Source organism: Hylaeus anthracinus, unplaced genomic scaffold (assembly GCF_026225885.1).
Source record: "Hylaeus anthracinus isolate JK02 unplaced genomic scaffold, UHH_iyHylAnth1.0_haploid 11981, whole genome shotgun sequence".
NCBI classification, from domain to species: Eukaryota; Metazoa; Arthropoda; class Insecta; order Hymenoptera; family Colletidae; genus Hylaeus; species Hylaeus anthracinus.
The window spans coordinates 660,995-678,263 of record NW_026534329.1 but is presented as its reverse complement, the minus strand read 5'-3'; the positions used below and the strand labels follow the sequence as shown (position 1 = coordinate 678,263).

General features: G+C 43.9%; 6 protein-coding genes across 6 annotated transcripts; 3 read left to right on the top strand and 3 right to left on the bottom strand.

Moving 5' to 3' along the window:
* Positions 1–2,073: 2,073 nt before the first annotated feature.
* On the bottom strand, positions 2,074–2,757 carry LOC128885561 (histidine-rich glycoprotein-like). The gene has a single exon (XM_054139660.1). It carries the CDS (start codon positions 2,755–2,757, stop codon positions 2,074–2,076), a length of 684 nt encoding a protein of 227 aa, XP_053995635.1.
* Positions 2,758–3,670: 913 nt separating this feature from the next.
* LOC128885318 (histidine-rich glycoprotein-like) lies at positions 3,671–4,510 on the bottom strand. Its single transcript, XM_054139306.1, has one exon. It carries the CDS (start codon positions 4,489–4,491, stop codon positions 3,739–3,741), a length of 753 nt encoding a protein of 250 aa, XP_053995281.1. The 5' UTR covers positions 4,492–4,510; the 3' UTR covers positions 3,671–3,738.
* Positions 4,511–5,977: 1,467 nt separating this feature from the next.
* LOC128885321 (histidine-rich glycoprotein-like) lies at positions 5,978–7,204 on the top strand. The gene is made up of 2 exons (XM_054139308.1): positions 5,978–6,452; positions 6,574–7,204. Exons 1-2 carry the CDS (start codon positions 6,275–6,277, stop codon positions 7,125–7,127), a joined length of 732 nt encoding a protein of 243 aa, XP_053995283.1. The 5' UTR covers positions 5,978–6,274; the 3' UTR covers positions 7,128–7,204.
* A 555-nt stretch (positions 7,205–7,759) lies between these two features.
* On the bottom strand, positions 7,760–9,300 carry LOC128885308 (uncharacterized protein DDB_G0283697-like). Its single transcript, XM_054139288.1, has 2 exons — positions 8,403–9,300; positions 7,760–8,332 (listed from the first exon to the last, which is right to left on the bottom strand). The coding sequence occupies exons 1-2, from the start codon at positions 9,244–9,246 to the stop codon at positions 7,848–7,850; spliced, it is 1,329 nt and encodes a 442-aa protein (XP_053995263.1). The 5' UTR covers positions 9,247–9,300; the 3' UTR covers positions 7,760–7,847.
* A 500-nt stretch (positions 9,301–9,800) lies between these two features.
* On the top strand, positions 9,801–11,158 carry LOC128885313 (uncharacterized). The gene is made up of 3 exons (XM_054139300.1): positions 9,801–9,880; positions 9,967–10,420; positions 10,491–11,158. Exons 2-3 carry the CDS (start codon positions 10,025–10,027, stop codon positions 11,082–11,084), a joined length of 990 nt encoding a protein of 329 aa, XP_053995275.1. The 5' UTR covers positions 9,801–9,880; positions 9,967–10,024; the 3' UTR covers positions 11,085–11,158.
* Positions 11,159–12,301: 1,143 nt separating this feature from the next.
* LOC128885560 (uncharacterized) lies at positions 12,302–14,164 on the top strand. Its single transcript, XM_054139659.1, has 3 exons — positions 12,302–12,436; positions 13,390–13,892; positions 13,949–14,164. Exons 1-3 carry the CDS (start codon positions 12,302–12,304, stop codon positions 14,160–14,162), a joined length of 852 nt encoding a protein of 283 aa, XP_053995634.1. The 3' UTR covers positions 14,163–14,164.
* The last annotated feature ends 3,105 nt before the right edge of the window (positions 14,165–17,269 follow it).

The window sequence follows — 17,269 nt, the reverse complement described above, 5'->3', positions numbered from 1 at the left end:
CCTAAGCCGACGAGCTTCCCGTTCGGAAACGTCAGAGCCCGGTTAATTTTCCCTGGTTGTTCCTATCACGCCATCGATGCCGAAACGCATCGATGTCAATGATTCGAGTGTTCTCATTAATGGGAACGACAGGATTATCACACGATCGTTCAAAGCCACGCTGAAAGAGCCACGGATGCTCGTTGCCTCTTCAACACGGCGCACCGCACGTGTACGCTTCTTCCAGCACTCTCTGTAGAGACAGGCGAACGTCGAGATCCTTCTTTTCTTTTGCCAGTCGCGCGACCACTCCAATTAGATTAATTAAGCCAGTCACGCGTACGTGCATCACGGAATGGAACAATGGCCACGGTGTTTCGGAGTGGCGTGTCGGAATTGTCACACGCCAAGGAATTTCAAGTAGATCCGCTCGCTTGTACGCAATCTCCGGTCGAGAATAACCGTGATCGCGACTGGCTGCAACATCCACCCTTCCCCTCGCTCTGCCTATGAAAGAAGCGTATAAAGGTTCGTTAATTCGTGTCCGGTGCACCGGAATCCTGGCTGGATAGACCCACAAATGGTCACGGCAATTTCATTTGCCGAGGGTGGAATCGTTAATCAAACCCGCGCCTACGCTACGACGAACGCGTTTGAATGCGCGAGCTGTCGCCAGCGATGAAGCTGATGCGGTACGTATTGATGATATTCGAGCAATTCGATGCACAAGTATCGGATTGTATCGATGATTTGGAAATTTCAAACATAAAAACAATGTGTCATTAATTTAGTAAGTATTTCTAGGTTCAACAATGTCTACAAAATAAAGAATTGGAACACGAGATAACGAAATATGTAGATTGTTTTAAAATATCATCCCTCGTATTATTTATTTTCGGGTACCAATGTCGTCGTTGCGGTATTAGTTCCATCGCTACTCACCATTTGCTCGTTGTGGAACATGCACGTGATAAAGAGAAAACAGCGGACGCGTGTGAGAAGAAAATGGTAAAAGGGAGAAATGTGCGTGCGGATGTTCACCGCAAGTAGAATACTCGTCCGCGTGTGCGTTGTACATGCATGGAACTGCTCTTTTCAAAGGACTCGAGAGGTTGCTCGCTTATACGGCCGGTCCTCCCCGTTAAGCGGAACGTAAAAATTTATTATGATGCATTTTAATTTCAACCAACGACCTAAAACACATGTACGCCGTTTTTATTATTCTGTCCTCTTTTTCGTGGCTTTGATGAACGGCGAGAAAGTATGCACGCATTTCGCCCCAATGAGCGTGTTTACCTGAACTGAAAATTGGTCGGATTTAATTGTTGATTTTATGCAGACTCGTTCGAATTTCAATCGTTCCTGCGCAAAAACACCTGGATAGTATATTTTTTTTTCATTATTTCGCTCCCTTTTTCCGTAGCTCCGCCGAACAGCAAAAGGATGTTCAATATAACCGATACGTACCAACGAAGGTGTAAATATTCATTTTATTCGCGCACATTGGTTTTTTGCGTTTTAGTTCATTTAAATTCGCCGAATATATTCTACGAATATAATTTTACTAAAAATTTGGTAAACCGTGGTTCGGCGCGTGGCGGTCTGCTGGGATGTAAATTGCGTTAGGGACATGTTTCATGCATCGATGCGATTAATAGTACTTGATGGACAAATGGGGTAGGAGAATTTATTAATAAGTAAAGGAATTTATAGTAGCCTAGCGATGTAATTTCAACGGTGGTTTAGACGGAATTTCTGCCGTATTAAAATCTATTTTCGATAATAATAATTTTCGCGGGAGCTTAATACCGCGACGAGTGGAATGTAAAGACTCCATTATTGAATAATTGAATATTTTACAAAATTTCTGCTCCGAAATCGTCTTTATTGTATTAATCATTCGATCGCATTTAAATTCTGAGTTCACAGTAAACATCGGTTCGCATCACGTGGGATATTTCAAACGTTCGCTTTGAATTTACTTTCATCGGCTACCATGCTTTGCCAGACTGCATTTCACGAATGCAAACAAGAAATACTAGTACATATATCAAGTCTGCTTAATAACAACTAATGGTCTAACCCGTACTCCCATCACTTCCTCCCACCGGACGCATCCGTGTTCCCCTGATGATAATCGTTCTGATAATAATCCTCGTGACCATCGACTCCATTGTATCCCTTATAACCACTGAGACCATACCCATTGTCGTGGTAACCTTTCTTCTCATAGTCACCATCGTAACTACCAAGATCGTAACGTCCTTCCCCATGAGATCCGCCGTTCCCATACATATAATCGTAATAATGTCCGCCATCGTACTCGTCAAAGTCAGATTCGTAGTCCTCGTCGTGGAATTCTTCGTGTTTCTTGATCTCGTCGATATTCTCCACTTCGTGGTGACCGTGAATGTTGTATCCTTTCTTATAGTGACCTTCTTTGTAAAAGGAGTCACCATTTTCACCCTCTTCGCTCTCGCGATGCTGGTCGTAGAAACCATCGTCGTGACCGCGATGCTCGTTCTCGTCATCGTTTCGGAAGATGCTTTCGTGGTGACGGTTCAAGTCGCGATGGCCTTTGCTATTTTCTTGGAAGTCGTGGTGGCTGTTGTAGCCCACGTCGTTGCCATCTCCGTATTTACCTTTGTGACCCGAGCGACGATCCTCGTTGCCGCCCTCCTGGTAATGATGGAAACCAGAGGTAGCCTCTGTTTCCAGATCCTCGTAATTTATGCTCGTCGTGAAGCTGCTAGGCGCCAAAATCGCCAGGAGTATCATGACTGGTGAAACTCCACGTACGGCAAACATATCGGTTTCCTTTAATTTTCCGCTGGCCGCGTTCCCGCCTCCAAAGGGGGCGCAATGTGTATCTATGGTTCGGTGATTCCGCCCCTGCTGATTGGAACAGTATATATAATATAGGTACACGGTTATGTGTAAAGTACACATGATGTATGGTATCGCGTGGGCATCGCTTTTGCGGAGGATGGACGACACAAAAACGTTGAAAATAATTTCTATCGACGTGTGTCCTGTTCGACCTTGTATCGAATTTATTACAACACGATTTTTGTATGTGACCACAAAGCCAGATAGTATGGATTCTATTTACTTATGAATCGATAACACGTATTCGCAGTATTTACGTAGTCATAGTTCCGCTAAGCAGCCAGCGTAGAAAATTCGTTCGTGAACGACCTTCCGGTAATAGTTTGGCCTCTGTTCGACAAGGTAAGTGGCGAACTCTGGATATTACAACAAGCGTAATAGCTGGCCAAGCCAATATGATGCGGATATGCGAAGATCCAACTTTTATATGTCTTTCACCTGTGGCATTTCTGTACCTCGTCAGCTGCGGTTAAGAAAAACGTGCAAAACGTTGCTAATGCTCTGGAAACGTCTGTGAAGGGAGAGGGGTTGGTTCCATTTCTGGCTAAGGCGGTGAACACGTTCGCCGCGTGTTACAGGATTTAACGTTTTGCCATCAAAATCTTTTTCTTGAAATTCGATTGGGCGACACCAATTTTATTAACGTTCTTTGGCAAAAATTCTTTCATGCTTCGTTATGTTTAGTTTTTGGAAGATGTAGGTAGCATTAAATACGATCAAAGTTAAAATTGTGGCATTCACTTTAATCGTTAAAAACGAAAATATCAGACATGAGAAATTTCTTTGCAGTGCCTAAAATTAATCAACGACAAGATAAAAAACAAATGAGACAACAAAAGTAATAAAATATCGGCATATCCGTGACATCTTTCAACGACCATGATGTCCATCGCCGCTCGAATATCCATGCTTCTTTCCCCCATGATGTTCCTCCTTTTTTCCATAGTCCTCGTGATGCGAGTGGTGGTCGTCGTGTCCATGTTTTCCATGGTATCCTTTGTGATCCTCGTCGTAGTGTCCCTTGTCGTAGTGACCCTTCTTCCCATGATGATCCTCGTGATGTCCCGAGTGATGGTGTCCACCCTTCTTGTGGTGGCCTTCCTTGCTTTCGTGGTGTCCATGATGATTTCCGTGCTTCTCGTGGTGTCCACCTTTGTGGAAATCATCGTAGAACTTGTGTTCCTTGTGGTACTCGTCTTTGTGGGCTTTGTGATGATAACCATGAGTTTTCTCGCCCTTCTTGTGACCTTTCTTGTGCCCGAACTTCTCGCCCTTATGACCGTGCTCGTGCTCGTGGTGTTCGCCGTGCTCGTCGTGCTCGTCGTGATGGCCCTTCTTGTGCCCACCATGCTCGCCGTGATGGCCCTCGTGGTGATCCTTGCCGTGGTGACCGTGCTCGCCCTTGTCGTGGTGATGATAGTTCTTGTAGCCCTTGTCACCCTTCTCGCCGTGTTCCTCGTGATGGTGGCCATGATGTTCGTGACCGCCACCCTCTTCGTGGTGGTGACCATGGTGGCTGGCGGCCATCAAGAGGTCCCTTTTTTCCCTCGCCTCCCTGGCTGTGGTCAGGGTAACCGCAAAGATCGCGGCTAGACTCAGGCAGAGCCACAGACTTTTCGCCATGTTGGTGCCTTGTTCGACCGACGAGTCCTATCGACTATGATCACGTTGCTTTATCGCTAAGCTTATATACCAGCCGTCAAACCAGCGTTTTATACGTAATCGCTTTCGTTCCTTCCAACAGCTACTCGCTTCTAGTGCGCTGGATCCTTATTTCGTAAACGTCCAACGGCTTCTGCCCCACATCGTACCATGACTGCTCTTGATCGAGCGGTGACGTTCGTTTCAGGGGTTGAACGGGCGATCAGCCTCTGGAGGGTGCTACGAAGGTTGGCCTCGAGTGATGTTTACGGCGAAATACAGACCTATCCTTGCGATGAATTTTTTTATAGAAACGACCGCTAGCATGTGTGACAGGAATCTTGACTGACAGTGTGACAGCTAAAAATTCTCATCGTTATCTAGGAATTTTTTTCAGGGGTTATCCACCTAATACATATATTACATACATATCGACCATAGGGTAGACTCGTTTCAATCCGGAACGAAGAGTTTTTCATGTTGTAATTATCTGTAAACTCGGTTAACGTTATTTTGCAGGTAGAAAGTACAGAGACAATCAGTCGATGAATCGACACCTGACAAAAAGTCGATCAATTTGTAACCGATAGAGTACGGTCCAAGGAATATTACAAAACGAACTGGCAGCGATTAGTATGGAAATAGTGTTCTCACCGTTCACCGATTATACTTTGTGAAACCACGTTTCTAGCTGTCGTTCTTAATTAAACCTTGACGTCTCTTGTTTCTATCCAAAAGTTTCTATTCTCTTCGATAAGATTCTGACAAGTAAGGGATATCGGATATTAATGTATTTTGGGATTAACTAAAATGGGATTCGATGACGTTACTTCGTAGCATTCTACGAGTGTTAAACTTTATACGGAGCTAACTAATTTTTAAATATTCGTGTCGACAAATAGAACATTGTCTAAAAAATTTTGGAAATTCATCGAATGAGAAAAAAACGTTTACAGATATCGAGCTAGATTTCACTTACAATTAGACAACAGATGGAAAATATATCAAGCGGACTGGAAACTGTCGTTTCAAGAAAAACCAATTTGATCCTTTGCAGTGGAAGCAGCTCGAAGCTGAGCGATTGCTGCGGCCGAAGCACTTTTTCGTTTACCACAAAAAAGATAAATAGATATAAAATCGAGTTTATTGCGATTAGACATATGTATGATATATATATATAGACATATGTATCCACTGCGAACATTGATCACTTTTTCTCGTGTCCAGAGAATAATTCAAAGACATGTTAAAAAAAATGTGAGCAAACGGGAAACGATGATTTTAACGCGAATATTAAAAAGCTATGTAGCTTTTATCGATCTTGTACACATAAACGAAAATGGTCAACGAAGTTTCCGAAATAAATCCAAGAATTACATCTTGATATCTCGACATCGAGTCGCACGAATCGTCACGTAACGACGCACAATCGCGCAAAACCCCTAGAAGAAAGAGTCGATTGTTTACACACCGATAGAGCAGTGTCAGCCGTGCCATTTCGATCGGGGTTGCATAACGGTTTCGATTGACGGCGCCTGGATCGGCTGAAATCGACGTTACGACGGGATTAAGCGGGTTAAGGAGACGTTACTTTCGCAACGTCGACGGGCCAGGAAAGAGCAGGCTGCTTCCTTAATTTCGATTATTCCCCGTTCGATATATAATCCCAGCGTGGTCACCGGATTAATCATACCGAAAGCAGCGCCGGAGCTGGACGTTGCGGTACCAACTGGACCAATTCGCGTAGACTGCCACAGCTGTCACGATGTCCCGCCTCGCGATCTGCCTGTTGTCCGCGTATATCGTCTGTCAGTGTTTGATAGCTGGCCGTGAGATCGGCAAGGGTCACGATGATCTAGAAACGGCTGCGAGCGGCCACCATCACGAGAAGGGCGGCGGTGAGGAGCACCATTCCGATCACCACCACCATCACGGAGAAAAAGGTGATGAATTAGGATAAGTCGAGAGCAAATAATTATTAACATTTTACCAGTGCATTAGATCGTCTCTGTGCAAGATCTCTCTTAAATTTCATGCCGAATAACATAATAAATTGATTCGAAGGCGACAAAGGCTACAAGTCCGAGCACCACCACGAGAAGGGCGAGAAGGGCCATCACGACAAAGACGACCACAAGGGTCACTTCGAGGAGGAGGAGGACCACAAGAAGAGTCATCATCACGACGATGGCTATTATGGCGAGCATCACAAGGGCGAGAAGGGCGAGAAGGGACACAAATTCCACGAAGAGGGGCACTACGGTAAAGGGCACAAGACCCATGGGCACCACGAGGTCCACAAGCTGGACGAGTTTAAAAAGGACAAGGAGTTCTTCGACGAGCACCACGACTCGGGACACCACGAGGATCACGGTGGTCATCATCACGAGCACGGTCACAAGAAGGGTGGACACTTCAAGAAAGGACATCACGAGCACGGCGAGCACGAAGATCATTACGGAAAGAAGGGACACTATGAGAAGGGTCATCATCATCACGATCACAAGGGCCACAAGGGCGAGGGTGGACACGACGAGCATCATCATCATCATTCCAAACACGGCAAGAAAGGCGGACACGAGGACCACAAGTCGTGGGGATTCAAAAAGGGGCATTAGGATTGTTGACGCTCATTGTTATGTCTGTTGAACGTTGTGCTACGTTGATCTTTGTATTCAATCGAAATAAACGTATTTTTGAGACTCATTTTTACCGATAAGGATATGTGTAGTTGTCCTTCCTTCGTGACTTTGCTTGCAGTTTGAATCGACAGAAAATATGATTCGTACGCTATTATGAAACTTCAATTTGGCAATATATCTCTGGCGTTTGATAAGTCGTTGACTTCTAAGCCGTGATTCTTGTAATAGTTCAATACCCTCACGTTTTTACGCTGGACATGCTACGTTGCACTTGAATATACAAAAAAATTAGGCCAGTAACGCTTTCCAGGACAGTTATCTCACTCGATGGTGTCGCAGGAGTATTGTTATTGCAATACCGATATGTTAAGTAGTAGATGGATGGATTTAGTAAAAGAAATTGAGGTTAGGATTAAAAAAACAGCATCCGGCTACAACTTGCCTTTACGCAATAACACGATTACTCTACCGTGACACGTTCTTCTAATTTACATAATAATAGAAAACAAAAGAAGCGTATCTTTGTTTCCTAACAAACCTGTTACTTCTCGTGAAGAAATTTTCAGCTATACAGAAGTACAAGGTATTGTAATTTTATTTGAAAGATATAATTATTAAAACTTTTTTATTCCGTGGCATAGAATACAATAAATATAAAACAACAACAGATCAAACTGCAATCACTTGTAACACTAATTAACGACCAGAATCTTTTCGAGACTTTTGTACTTTAGCAGATTTCGAACCTTCTTCGGCACTATAATTCGCATGATTCGCGTGGTACGATCTCTCGCCTTTTTCAGCCTCGTGACCTTGATCTTGATACCGTTGATGTCCTTTGTTGAAGTATCCTTTCTTACCGCGATCCTGATGCTCGTTCTCCGAAGAGCGATGGCCGCCTTTCTTGAAGCCACCTTGGACTGCTTCGTAACCTTCGTGGAAATTCTCGTATTTATCAAAGTGACCTTTCTTGTGGTCATCATCGTAGAAATCTGTCTCCTTCTTGTACTCATCTTTGCGATATACATTGTGAAAACCGTTGGTTTTGTGCCCCTTCTTGTTGTACGAGAAATGTCCGTAGTCACTACCGTCTTCAGCTTTCTCTGCTTCTTCGTGGGAACCATGGTTCTCTGCTTCGTCGACGTGTCCCTTGTCACGCTCACCTTTGCTGCTGTAGTACCCTACAAATTTCCCATCGGTTATTCAATTATAATTATTGAGTATACAAAATTTAATAAATTATAAACCTACCCTTCTGATTTTCGCTATCATGAGCACCGTGTTCGCCTTTGCTAACCTCTTTATTCTTCTCGTAACTCTCACGCCCTTTCTCGCCACGCTGAGAGTACTCTTCACCGCTATGCTTCCGACTACCACTAGCTTCAGAGGAAGAACTTCCACCTACACTCTTGGCACCGTAACCACCACCAAAATTCGTCCCCACTGAACGATCGTTGTCATCATAAATCTCCTCGTCGTTGCTGTCCTCGTTGTACTCGTCAACTTGATCTTCCTCTTCATCCTCGCTGTCATTTTCGTCATCTTGCTCGACCTCGACACCGTTATGTATACCATCCTCTTCGTGGAATCGAAGACGAAAGGCTTCCTTCGCTTCTTCTGGAGTCTTTTCGGAAACGTAGTACGGGGCGCGTGGCTCTTTGACGGGCACATCCAAGCGATGAGGTGATCGCTGGCGGCCGTAATTAGCTGTTTCTTGATGAACCTGCTTGCCAGTTTGCGGAACATCTTCCGCAGATTCATAGGGGCGCAGAAACGATGCAGGAGCAGCAGAAGCAGCGTGAGCAACAGGTACAACAGGATCGACAACGTACCGCACGGACTCTGGTGCATGATAGTAACGTCCGCTTCCATGATTGGTGTATTGCACGTAGTAGACCGGAAGACCCTGTTGCTGGTTGTACACGTATCCACTGGACGAGCCCTCGAGGTCCATAGCGCTCATCTTGGTCATAGTCTCCGTCCTAGTCGGCGCCGCATCGTTTCGTCCAAAAGAAAACAATACGCACACCACAAACCACGAAAACATGACGTGAATTCCTTGAAACTCGCGTGTGGGAGAGCTTGGGCGTGTCATTTCTCGCTGTTAGATTGGAATCTACACTGGCGTGTTTATTAATCGCCAGCGTTGCTTTATATATATACACACGAGGACGTGATTCGTCGAAATGAATAAGGGATCATAGAGTGGAACCTGGCATTCCACGGTCGAGCTCCATAATTCAAGTACGCGGTGTTATTGACGACATTGTTCTACTTGTCAGGTGTTCTTTCGAATGGGGATTTGCGTAACTCGCCAGAAAGCCGAACACCCGTCAATACTAACACAAATTTTTGGGAATGACTCGTGTTCGTTTTTATTAGTCTCGATCCAAGCGTGTTTTAAGAAGACTACCTTTTATAAACTCTAAATATATTATTACTCTTTCACAGCCAATTCGTCTATGGTCGAATATGTAATACAATATGTCGAGTTGACGTGAAAATTTCACCATTAATTCAAGCGATAGATCTCGCTGTCTACCCTTCCAGATCCATAATGCAGTCCTGGGCGAGAGGTGATCGCGTCGAACCGCTGGACCAGCCAGCGCGACAATATAAAAGTCGTGGGCTTATGGCGCCGTGATTACAGTACATCTGAACACGTTTTCGCGAAGCTGTCAGCCAGGAAAGATAGTTCCGCATCGTTGTTTACCTCTGCATGTCTACAGGTTAGATTAATCAAGTGCTTAACAACTTGATACTTCAAACCTTTAATCCGAAAATGTTATTATATTATTTTGATCCAATAAGATAGAAGGCTCTCTCGAATTCTGAGATTAGGACAAAGTGGATTGAAATACTAGATCGGGAAAATGAGAATCTCTGAGAGAGGATGGCACGCTGTTTACACGGTCCTCTGCATTTGTGTGCACTCGGCGAGTCAGACCATCGTCTACGTTACCAATTCAGGATTCAACGTCCCGGTAGTCAACGACCCAAGACAAGCTTTCAGGGCCACATCCTCCGAACAGTTTTCCCCAGAGTCCAACTATCAGAGGAAGCTGATCCCTATAAAGGCGCCTCGCGTGACGCAGTTCGTCATGCTGCCCTTGGAACCGGATGCGGAGATGCTACCAGCTCACTACACAGGCGTCAAACCGCCTGGAGTCGATCACATGGAACTGAAATACGCGGAGTCGAAGGTCCCGAAGAATGCACCTAGCATTAAACCGTTAAAAGAGTCTGATCAGAGAAGAGCTACTCAACAGGTAAGATAAGACTCGAATCTAGACAATCGGGATCCCAATTTATTACATTGTTTCATATCGCTACCAACAGATATCCACGAAGAACGAATCACCAGTTGAGGAAGGTCGAGAAATACTCCAGAGAGTGATTTCTTACGAAAAGAGGCAGAAGGGTGACGATCAAAAGTACAAGAAGAAGACCGAGTACAACGAGTCTGAAGGAAAAAGGAAGACACACACCGAACAAGATAACGATTCGAATCACAAAGAAGATCAGGCTAAAGAGAAGGCAGGAACAGTCCACGAGAACAATAGACGCGATGGCGTGCACCGCAAAGCCCTTGGATTTCATAACGTTTATCACAAGGACGAGCACAAGAAAGACCACGACTTCTACGATAACGATGATCAAGGTGGACATTCCAAGAAACACGGCCGGTACAATGAAAAACACGTTGCCACGGAGGGCTCGTTTAAGAAGGGTGGCAAAAAGGGCTCGAGCATCGATGAAGCCGAACACCGCAAGGAGGAAACAGCGAAGAACTCCCAAGCCGTGAGGGAATCCAAAGGTCGCGAGGCTGGTCGCGGTTACGATGGATTCTTTAAAAACTTCCAGGGATTCGCGAAACAAGCCGGCAAAAACGAGGGTGAAAAGTTTGGCTTCGTCGAGGCAAAAGCACGTTAGCTTGCTTCGATAGAAGTGTCGTATTATGTACAGGATTCTTTGTAGAGTATATATTTTATTGTATAATAAATGGAAAGTACAAGTCGAAACAGTTATAACAATTCTTTATAACTATCACAGTTATAACTACAGTTATAACTATCAATCGAATTACAGCAACTCCGACGATACCGATCTTTTTTTCTCCGTTACGAGACGCACTTGAACGTGTCAAAGGGAAATCAATTCTCCTGCGAGTTTTATTTTGCACCGTCTATGTGTGTGTGTGTGTGTGTGTGTGTGTGTGTGTGTGTGTGTGTATGTATCCACTTGTTTTTTTATGGCAACTTTTCCATCGACGGCACGGAATTTTTCATTTCGAGTGGCATCGATCCGACGCGAAACCGAGATCCAGAATATACTTCCATATTTTCCCCGCAGTTCATCAGGACGTATTGTTCCGTTCCCTTTCCTCGTTCCTATCCCACGCGACGGACCAACGATTCCCGTCCATGCTCGCCTGGTTTCCGCGCGTCAGCAACCGGAGTCCGACTGATTAATGGATATTAATAATGCCGGGCATTGTTGCGCCGATAAATTGCAATCTTTCGGTGTATCGAATGAAATGAGAATAAAAGACCGTAATTAATGCACGCACGCCTCCGCATTCTCGTTATTCTTGTCCGTTTCCCATCGCCCCGCCGACGGCGACGCGACGCAGCGAGGTTCCTTGATCTTCGCGTGCCTCAATAGTTTCTGTTGTAAATAATTTCAATCATACTGCGATGCGCGAGGTGTCATCTGTAACTTTTATTTCAATTTCAATTCATGTCGAATTTCATGCGTTAACAGAGCAACAAACATTCTCACAATTATTATTACTATTTTGATTTATCCATTAATTAAAATCTGCAAGTGAAACACATGCCCAGAGTTCTTTCCTGTTAACCGACGCGGTATTGTACATCAATTGAATATCGTAATAAAATAAATCATTGTCAATACAATTCGCAGATATATTCACTCGGACATCCAAAAACTACCTACTATCATTCTTCTCCCGCATGTTTGAGACAGCTATAGAATAAACGAATTAAAACGTTTGTTTCATACGAATAGGAGTTCTCAGAGTACATATATCTGTTTCAACCGTTTTCCAACAAACTGGAAATAAATCGTGAAATGTAATGCTGCGAAGAAAAATGTTGTTTCGTTGATAAGGGACGAAACGAAACGAAATGTCTGCGATTCGATTGAGATCAACCATAACCACTACTGTCGGATGTCTCGTGAACGCCACGAGTTGCCACAAAATAGGAAATAGAAAAGCTGATTTTCGTGTTACGAGGAGTAATTTAAAAACACAATGCGTCGTAAGTTAATATTTACGTTCACGTGTTATATATACGTGCAATAACATTTAAAAAATATATACGTATGTCACTCGTTTAAATAACCTAAATGAAATTGCAAATATGCCGGTGACAATTGTGTCTATATCGTTCTGTAATAAAACGCGTAGCACGCAATGTCCCCACTTCGGGCTAAAAATATCCGTAAATATTAAATTTCAATATTCCAATATCCTCCAATTCGAGTTATTGACAACTTGAAAAATAAGTTCATATTATCGACAGTGTTTCGATCGCGCCGTGCATAGTAATTTCATTTCGTTGTAATATTCAAGATACACAGATCAGTTTTCAAGATATCGTAATTGAATTTCAGTCTGAATGTGTACATAATTAATTCAATTATAATAGGCTACGCCAGAAACAGAACACCTAATTGTCATCTTAATAATTTGAACGTCGAGGTCTATTGAAAGTCCAAGATCTTTTTCGAGGTTGATTGTTAAATCATTGACGAAATCGTTGATAAAAAGATGCTCGAAATGGCGACACATCGGAATTTCTGGTGGGTCACCTTGTGTATGTATGGTCTGAGGAGCGTGTCTTGAACGTGACTTGATCGGCGACCAAGTGTTAAACCGTTTCGCAAGTTTCGTTTTCACTGGTCTCTGATTGCATGATAAAAACTGAGCACCTATCGTAATCTCGTCGTTCAAGTTCAGCAGCAGAAACAATAGATTTCGTAATGCGACTAACGTCAATTAGATAGCGTCGAACAAACGCTCACCAGCTAAAAACATGAATCATAGTGTTTATCTGTACACTCAACTTTCAGCGCTAAATTACACAGCCCGCCATCTGCTCGGGTAATTAGTTGATCCCGATTTTCGACTCGAAAACAGGACACTGGCCAAACCCAAACAAACTTCCATTAGAAACCGCTGGCCACCTATAAATCTTCCACATCCTTCCAGGATAGTCCATTTTACACCACCCGTTTGGCCTTGCCTCCCGATTACGAGAACGTGGTAGACTTCATGTGCGAGGTATACTACAAGGGTGAGCCTATAATCCACAATATCGGCTTGAAGGGCACCGAGGCACCGGAATCGTGGCGACGGATGATGTACGATCAAGTTCGATCGGGTCTGTCGATCATCGCTGAGGATCGGGACCACTGCATCATAGGAGCAGCTCTGAACAGTGTGATAGGTCCATCGGAACCAAAGAATCTCTGCGAGTTCGCGAGGATATGCGAATCGACTCCCATCAGACGTATCGTCGAGTTCTACAGCTATATAGCGCAGAAACTCAACGTTTGGGAACGATACTGCAGCTGGCAAGTCTTCGAACAGAGCAGTTTGGCTGTCCACACCGCTTTCCAAGGGTTGGGAATCGCTAGGAGGCTCGTAGGAGAGAGCTGGTTCCTGGCGCGCGATTGTAGCTACCCCTTGTTCCTCATACACTGCAACAGCAGGTGAGTTGAATCGTGTACAGTGGATCAACGTGTCTCGAATGGTTTCTTGCTTGCAGTTACTGTGCGAAAATATGCGAGCGAAATGGATGGCAAATGATCTGGAGCATCCCATTCGATCAGTATGTGTACGACGGTGAAGTTGTCTTTAAGCACGTTAAGGAGCCTCATACTATGTGCAAAGTGTTCGTCGACCAATTGAAAACATGTAAACCCTACTGTAAAACTACCAAAAAGTGTAACAAAGTGACGTATCCACCGAAAATAAACTAAATACTTTTAACATTCGCTTGGGTGCTATAATGTTTAGTTACAGACATTTTAATCTAGAAAAGTTTTACTATTTCCGTCGATTGAGATTAAAATTAAATTATGCAATCCCTGCACTACCGAAAAAAGTGGTACTTGGATGAATTCATCGAAGCCAGCTTCTCGAGAGGCCCAAGTTCCCCGATCGACGAGAATAAAGGGCAGCAACGTTCAAATTAAATTCCCGATATTTGACTTGTATGTTCGACTCGACTCGCCCGTCGACGCTTCGAAGTTTAACTTTCGCGGCTAGCGGAATTAGAAATGACGAGAGAGTTTCGGTTCCGAGAGAAATTTCGTCTGTTAAGTTTGGCACGTAGAATAGAGTTTCGATATCTCGCAGACCGTCAATTTTCGAGGGCTGGATAGTCGAATCACTCGGAAAATTAAACCTTTTTTTTGAAATAAATTCCCAAAAAAATGAATTTAGTCCTCCCCGATATCCCGTTTGTGGGATGATGCAGAAAAGTAATTGTCGGGCGCAATGATTTGTCCTCTGTAACGAAGCCGCAACGATGAAATAAAACCGATTCGCGACACATAAATCGCGCTACGTGTATTTTTACCGTCGACAGGCTGGAAAGTGGCCGGCAAATTGCCGACCGAATTGATCTATTGCTGGCTGAGTTGGCTCATTTGTAAAACAATTTCAGACGGATGCCTGTGATCGTCCATTACCGGCATGTTATTGCCGGAATTCGGAAGCGGTGGCTGCAAACACAGTCAGTTGCTATATTTTAGCTATCTGGTCGCGGTCATTTTATGGGATTGCCTTTGATTCGTCTGAAAAAAAGCACGCTATGGTGATTGATGCATACGTTCATTTAAAGCGAGCTGCAACGTCGAGGAAGAATTTCCACCAGGGAGGCGGATTATTTGGTTGATTATTGGAATTTTGTTTAAGTACACAATCGAGCTTTAAATGTACCATTTGAAGTTTTTTAACGCGTTGTAATAAATATTTTACGCGGTCCATACGGCGATTCGTTTGTACATACGTATCGATTATCGGATATAAAAAACATAGATAACGTGTACATATATGACTTCTGAGTCAAGGGTTACGAATGGTTAAGCTTCGAAACAGGTTTAACTTTGCGAGAGGATACGTATTCGTACTAACCAACAGCAAAGAGACAACGGTATGATTTATGATCTCATCTCGTTAAGTATTAAGTTCATCGCAGGCTTCCAAGCTGACTTTAAGCCAATATGCAGCCGAGGTCTTTATTCCTCGAGTATTTTCAACGTGTGCCCGACAGACAGGCCCTTTTATCTCTCGCGAAACGAGAACGTGGCTCACTAGAGAATTAAAGAAAAGCTTGAACAAAGTAGCAGAATAACTGAAACTGCGAGCGACAGGCTTCACTGTCGCAGTCGAACGAAAAATGCGTAATATTTAACAATCGTTAAACTTGTCCGTACTCTGCGCAAACGATAAAATACCGTATCTCGAAGTAAACTTGCTAGAATTATGAGACCTGGTGGTGGTGAGACCTGGTAATCGGTATTATTCGCGACGAAGGATTGTTCGTCACGAATAATACCGAAAGCTAATGGCTGCGAACTTGTAATAAGATCTTTAGATGTAAAAAATGTAAAGTGTAAGGTGCAAAAGTGTACAGTGTAAAAGCGTAAAGTGGAAAAGTGTAAAATGCACTTTCAGAATTTTATTTTTATTTTTTCCAATTTTGCGCTAGTTTAATCGTTAAGCCCATCGTTTCTTTCTATGAAACGAGATACATTGTTTCACCTAATCGTAAGTAAACGCGAGTTCGACGAGCTAATTAACCGACACCGACGTGTGAGCCATAGGCGAAAAAACCGGTATTAAGATAATCTATCAATTTATCGCGTAACTGGCACGCGTGTGCTCGGAAAGCTTCGACAATAAACGATGATATGTTTCGGTGGAATTGCAAAAGTTAGGGCAATCTCCGCTATCAGCTTCTTCGCGCGGCAGTTTTACGTGACAAGGCCGATTTCGCATACGGCCGCCAACGGTATACGGTAAATGAATTGCGAGAAAATTGCGCAATAAAGGTTACGACATAATAGAACAATGTTAATAAACTTGAAACTCGCTCGAGTGAGGTGCACGCTTCGCGTAGTAGTTCGCAACGTGGAGCGAGACTCGTAAATTACACGAGAGTAAAGAGGCAAGGTTATCGTTAAATCATACTTAAACCGGCCGGGAATTCCGTGGAAATATTTATTTTGATCGATGCGCGGGATGCTAGCGGCGTTTCTGTTTAATACGTCGTAAAAGTGAGCAGAATTCTTATCCAGACAATACACTCCCCACGAAATTTCTTCACTCTTTCTAACAACCATGAAACCCCTTTCTGCCAAACACTGCAAATTTCCTAATCAACCACCCTGCAAAAGTAGATTAAAATCGGACCTCAGCAAGTTGAGTGTTTTCCTTGTTCGAAGCAAGCGCCTCAGCTCGACACAGTGAATCCGTCTTAACGCAGTCTGTCTAAAGGTTCTCGTTTTCGACGTAAGACAACCACGTTTCGCGTTGCTAATGACAAAATGGAAGTCCACTCAACGAAGGCGAGAAACACGACGATGTTGTTGCTACTTGATAAAAGGAACGACGCTCTAGGGTAGGTTCGTCCCTTTGTCTATGCTTCGACCAACAGATTTTCCTTGTTTTCAACGCAAAGCTACTTTTCCCCTAGTTGTTGAGAAACTTGGCCCAATCTTGATTGCCAAATGAAACGAGAACCAATTAAAGCGAACACCACGGAAAACGAATTTCATCTTGCACGAGCGGAAAGGCGATTCTCTCGAAGACTCACCGAGACTGGATCAAATTGACACCAGAATTCGACGCGGGCGTTTCACCGGGGAAAACCGCAATCCCGCCGCAGAGCTTTCCGTTAACGGACCGATTTTTCATCGCTTTGATTTCCTTCGAACTCATTTCCACCGTGGTAATATCAAACCAGAATTCCCTCGCCACGTTGCGCGTTGGCGGTACTCTGCGTGAAACAAGATTTCGTCGTTCAATCTTGAGCGCCTTTGCTAAATGTTAGAGGTAACGAGCGCGCATTGCATTGTGC

Excerpts from the sequence above, each read along its gene's own strand:
- LOC128885308 (XM_054139288.1), bottom strand. The coding sequence starts at position 9,246 with ATGACACGCCCAAGCTCTCCCACACGCGAGTTTCAAGGAATTCACGTC. Across the intron at positions 8,333-8,402 it reads TGATAGCGAAAATCAGAAGG|GGTACTACAGCAGCAAAGGT; the intron begins GTAGGTTTATAA and ends GGAAATTTGTAG.
- LOC128885318 (XM_054139306.1), bottom strand. The coding sequence starts at position 4,491 with ATGGCGAAAAGTCTGTGGCTCTGCCTGAGTCTAGCCGCGATCTTTGCG.
- LOC128885561 (XM_054139660.1), bottom strand. The coding sequence starts at position 2,757 with ATGATACTCCTGGCGATTTTGGCGCCTAGCAGCTTCACGACGAGCATA.
- LOC128885321 (XM_054139308.1), top strand. The coding sequence starts at position 6,275 with ATGTCCCGCCTCGCGATCTGCCTGTTGTCCGCGTATATCGTCTGTCAG. Across the intron at positions 6,453-6,573 it reads CCACCATCACGGAGAAAAAG|GCGACAAAGGCTACAAGTCC; the intron begins GTGATGAATTAG and ends ATTGATTCGAAG.
- LOC128885560 (XM_054139659.1), top strand. The coding sequence starts at position 12,302 with ATGTCTGCGATTCGATTGAGATCAACCATAACCACTACTGTCGGATGT. Across the intron at positions 12,437-13,389 it reads ATTTAAAAACACAATGCGTC|GATAGTCCATTTTACACCAC; the intron begins GTAAGTTAATAT and ends ACATCCTTCCAG. Across the intron at positions 13,893-13,948 it reads CTCATACACTGCAACAGCAG|TTACTGTGCGAAAATATGCG; the intron begins GTGAGTTGAATC and ends TCTTGCTTGCAG.
- LOC128885313 (XM_054139300.1), top strand. The coding sequence starts at position 10,025 with ATGAGAATCTCTGAGAGAGGATGGCACGCTGTTTACACGGTCCTCTGC. Across the intron at positions 10,421-10,490 it reads AGAGAAGAGCTACTCAACAG|ATATCCACGAAGAACGAATC; the intron begins GTAAGATAAGAC and ends CGCTACCAACAG.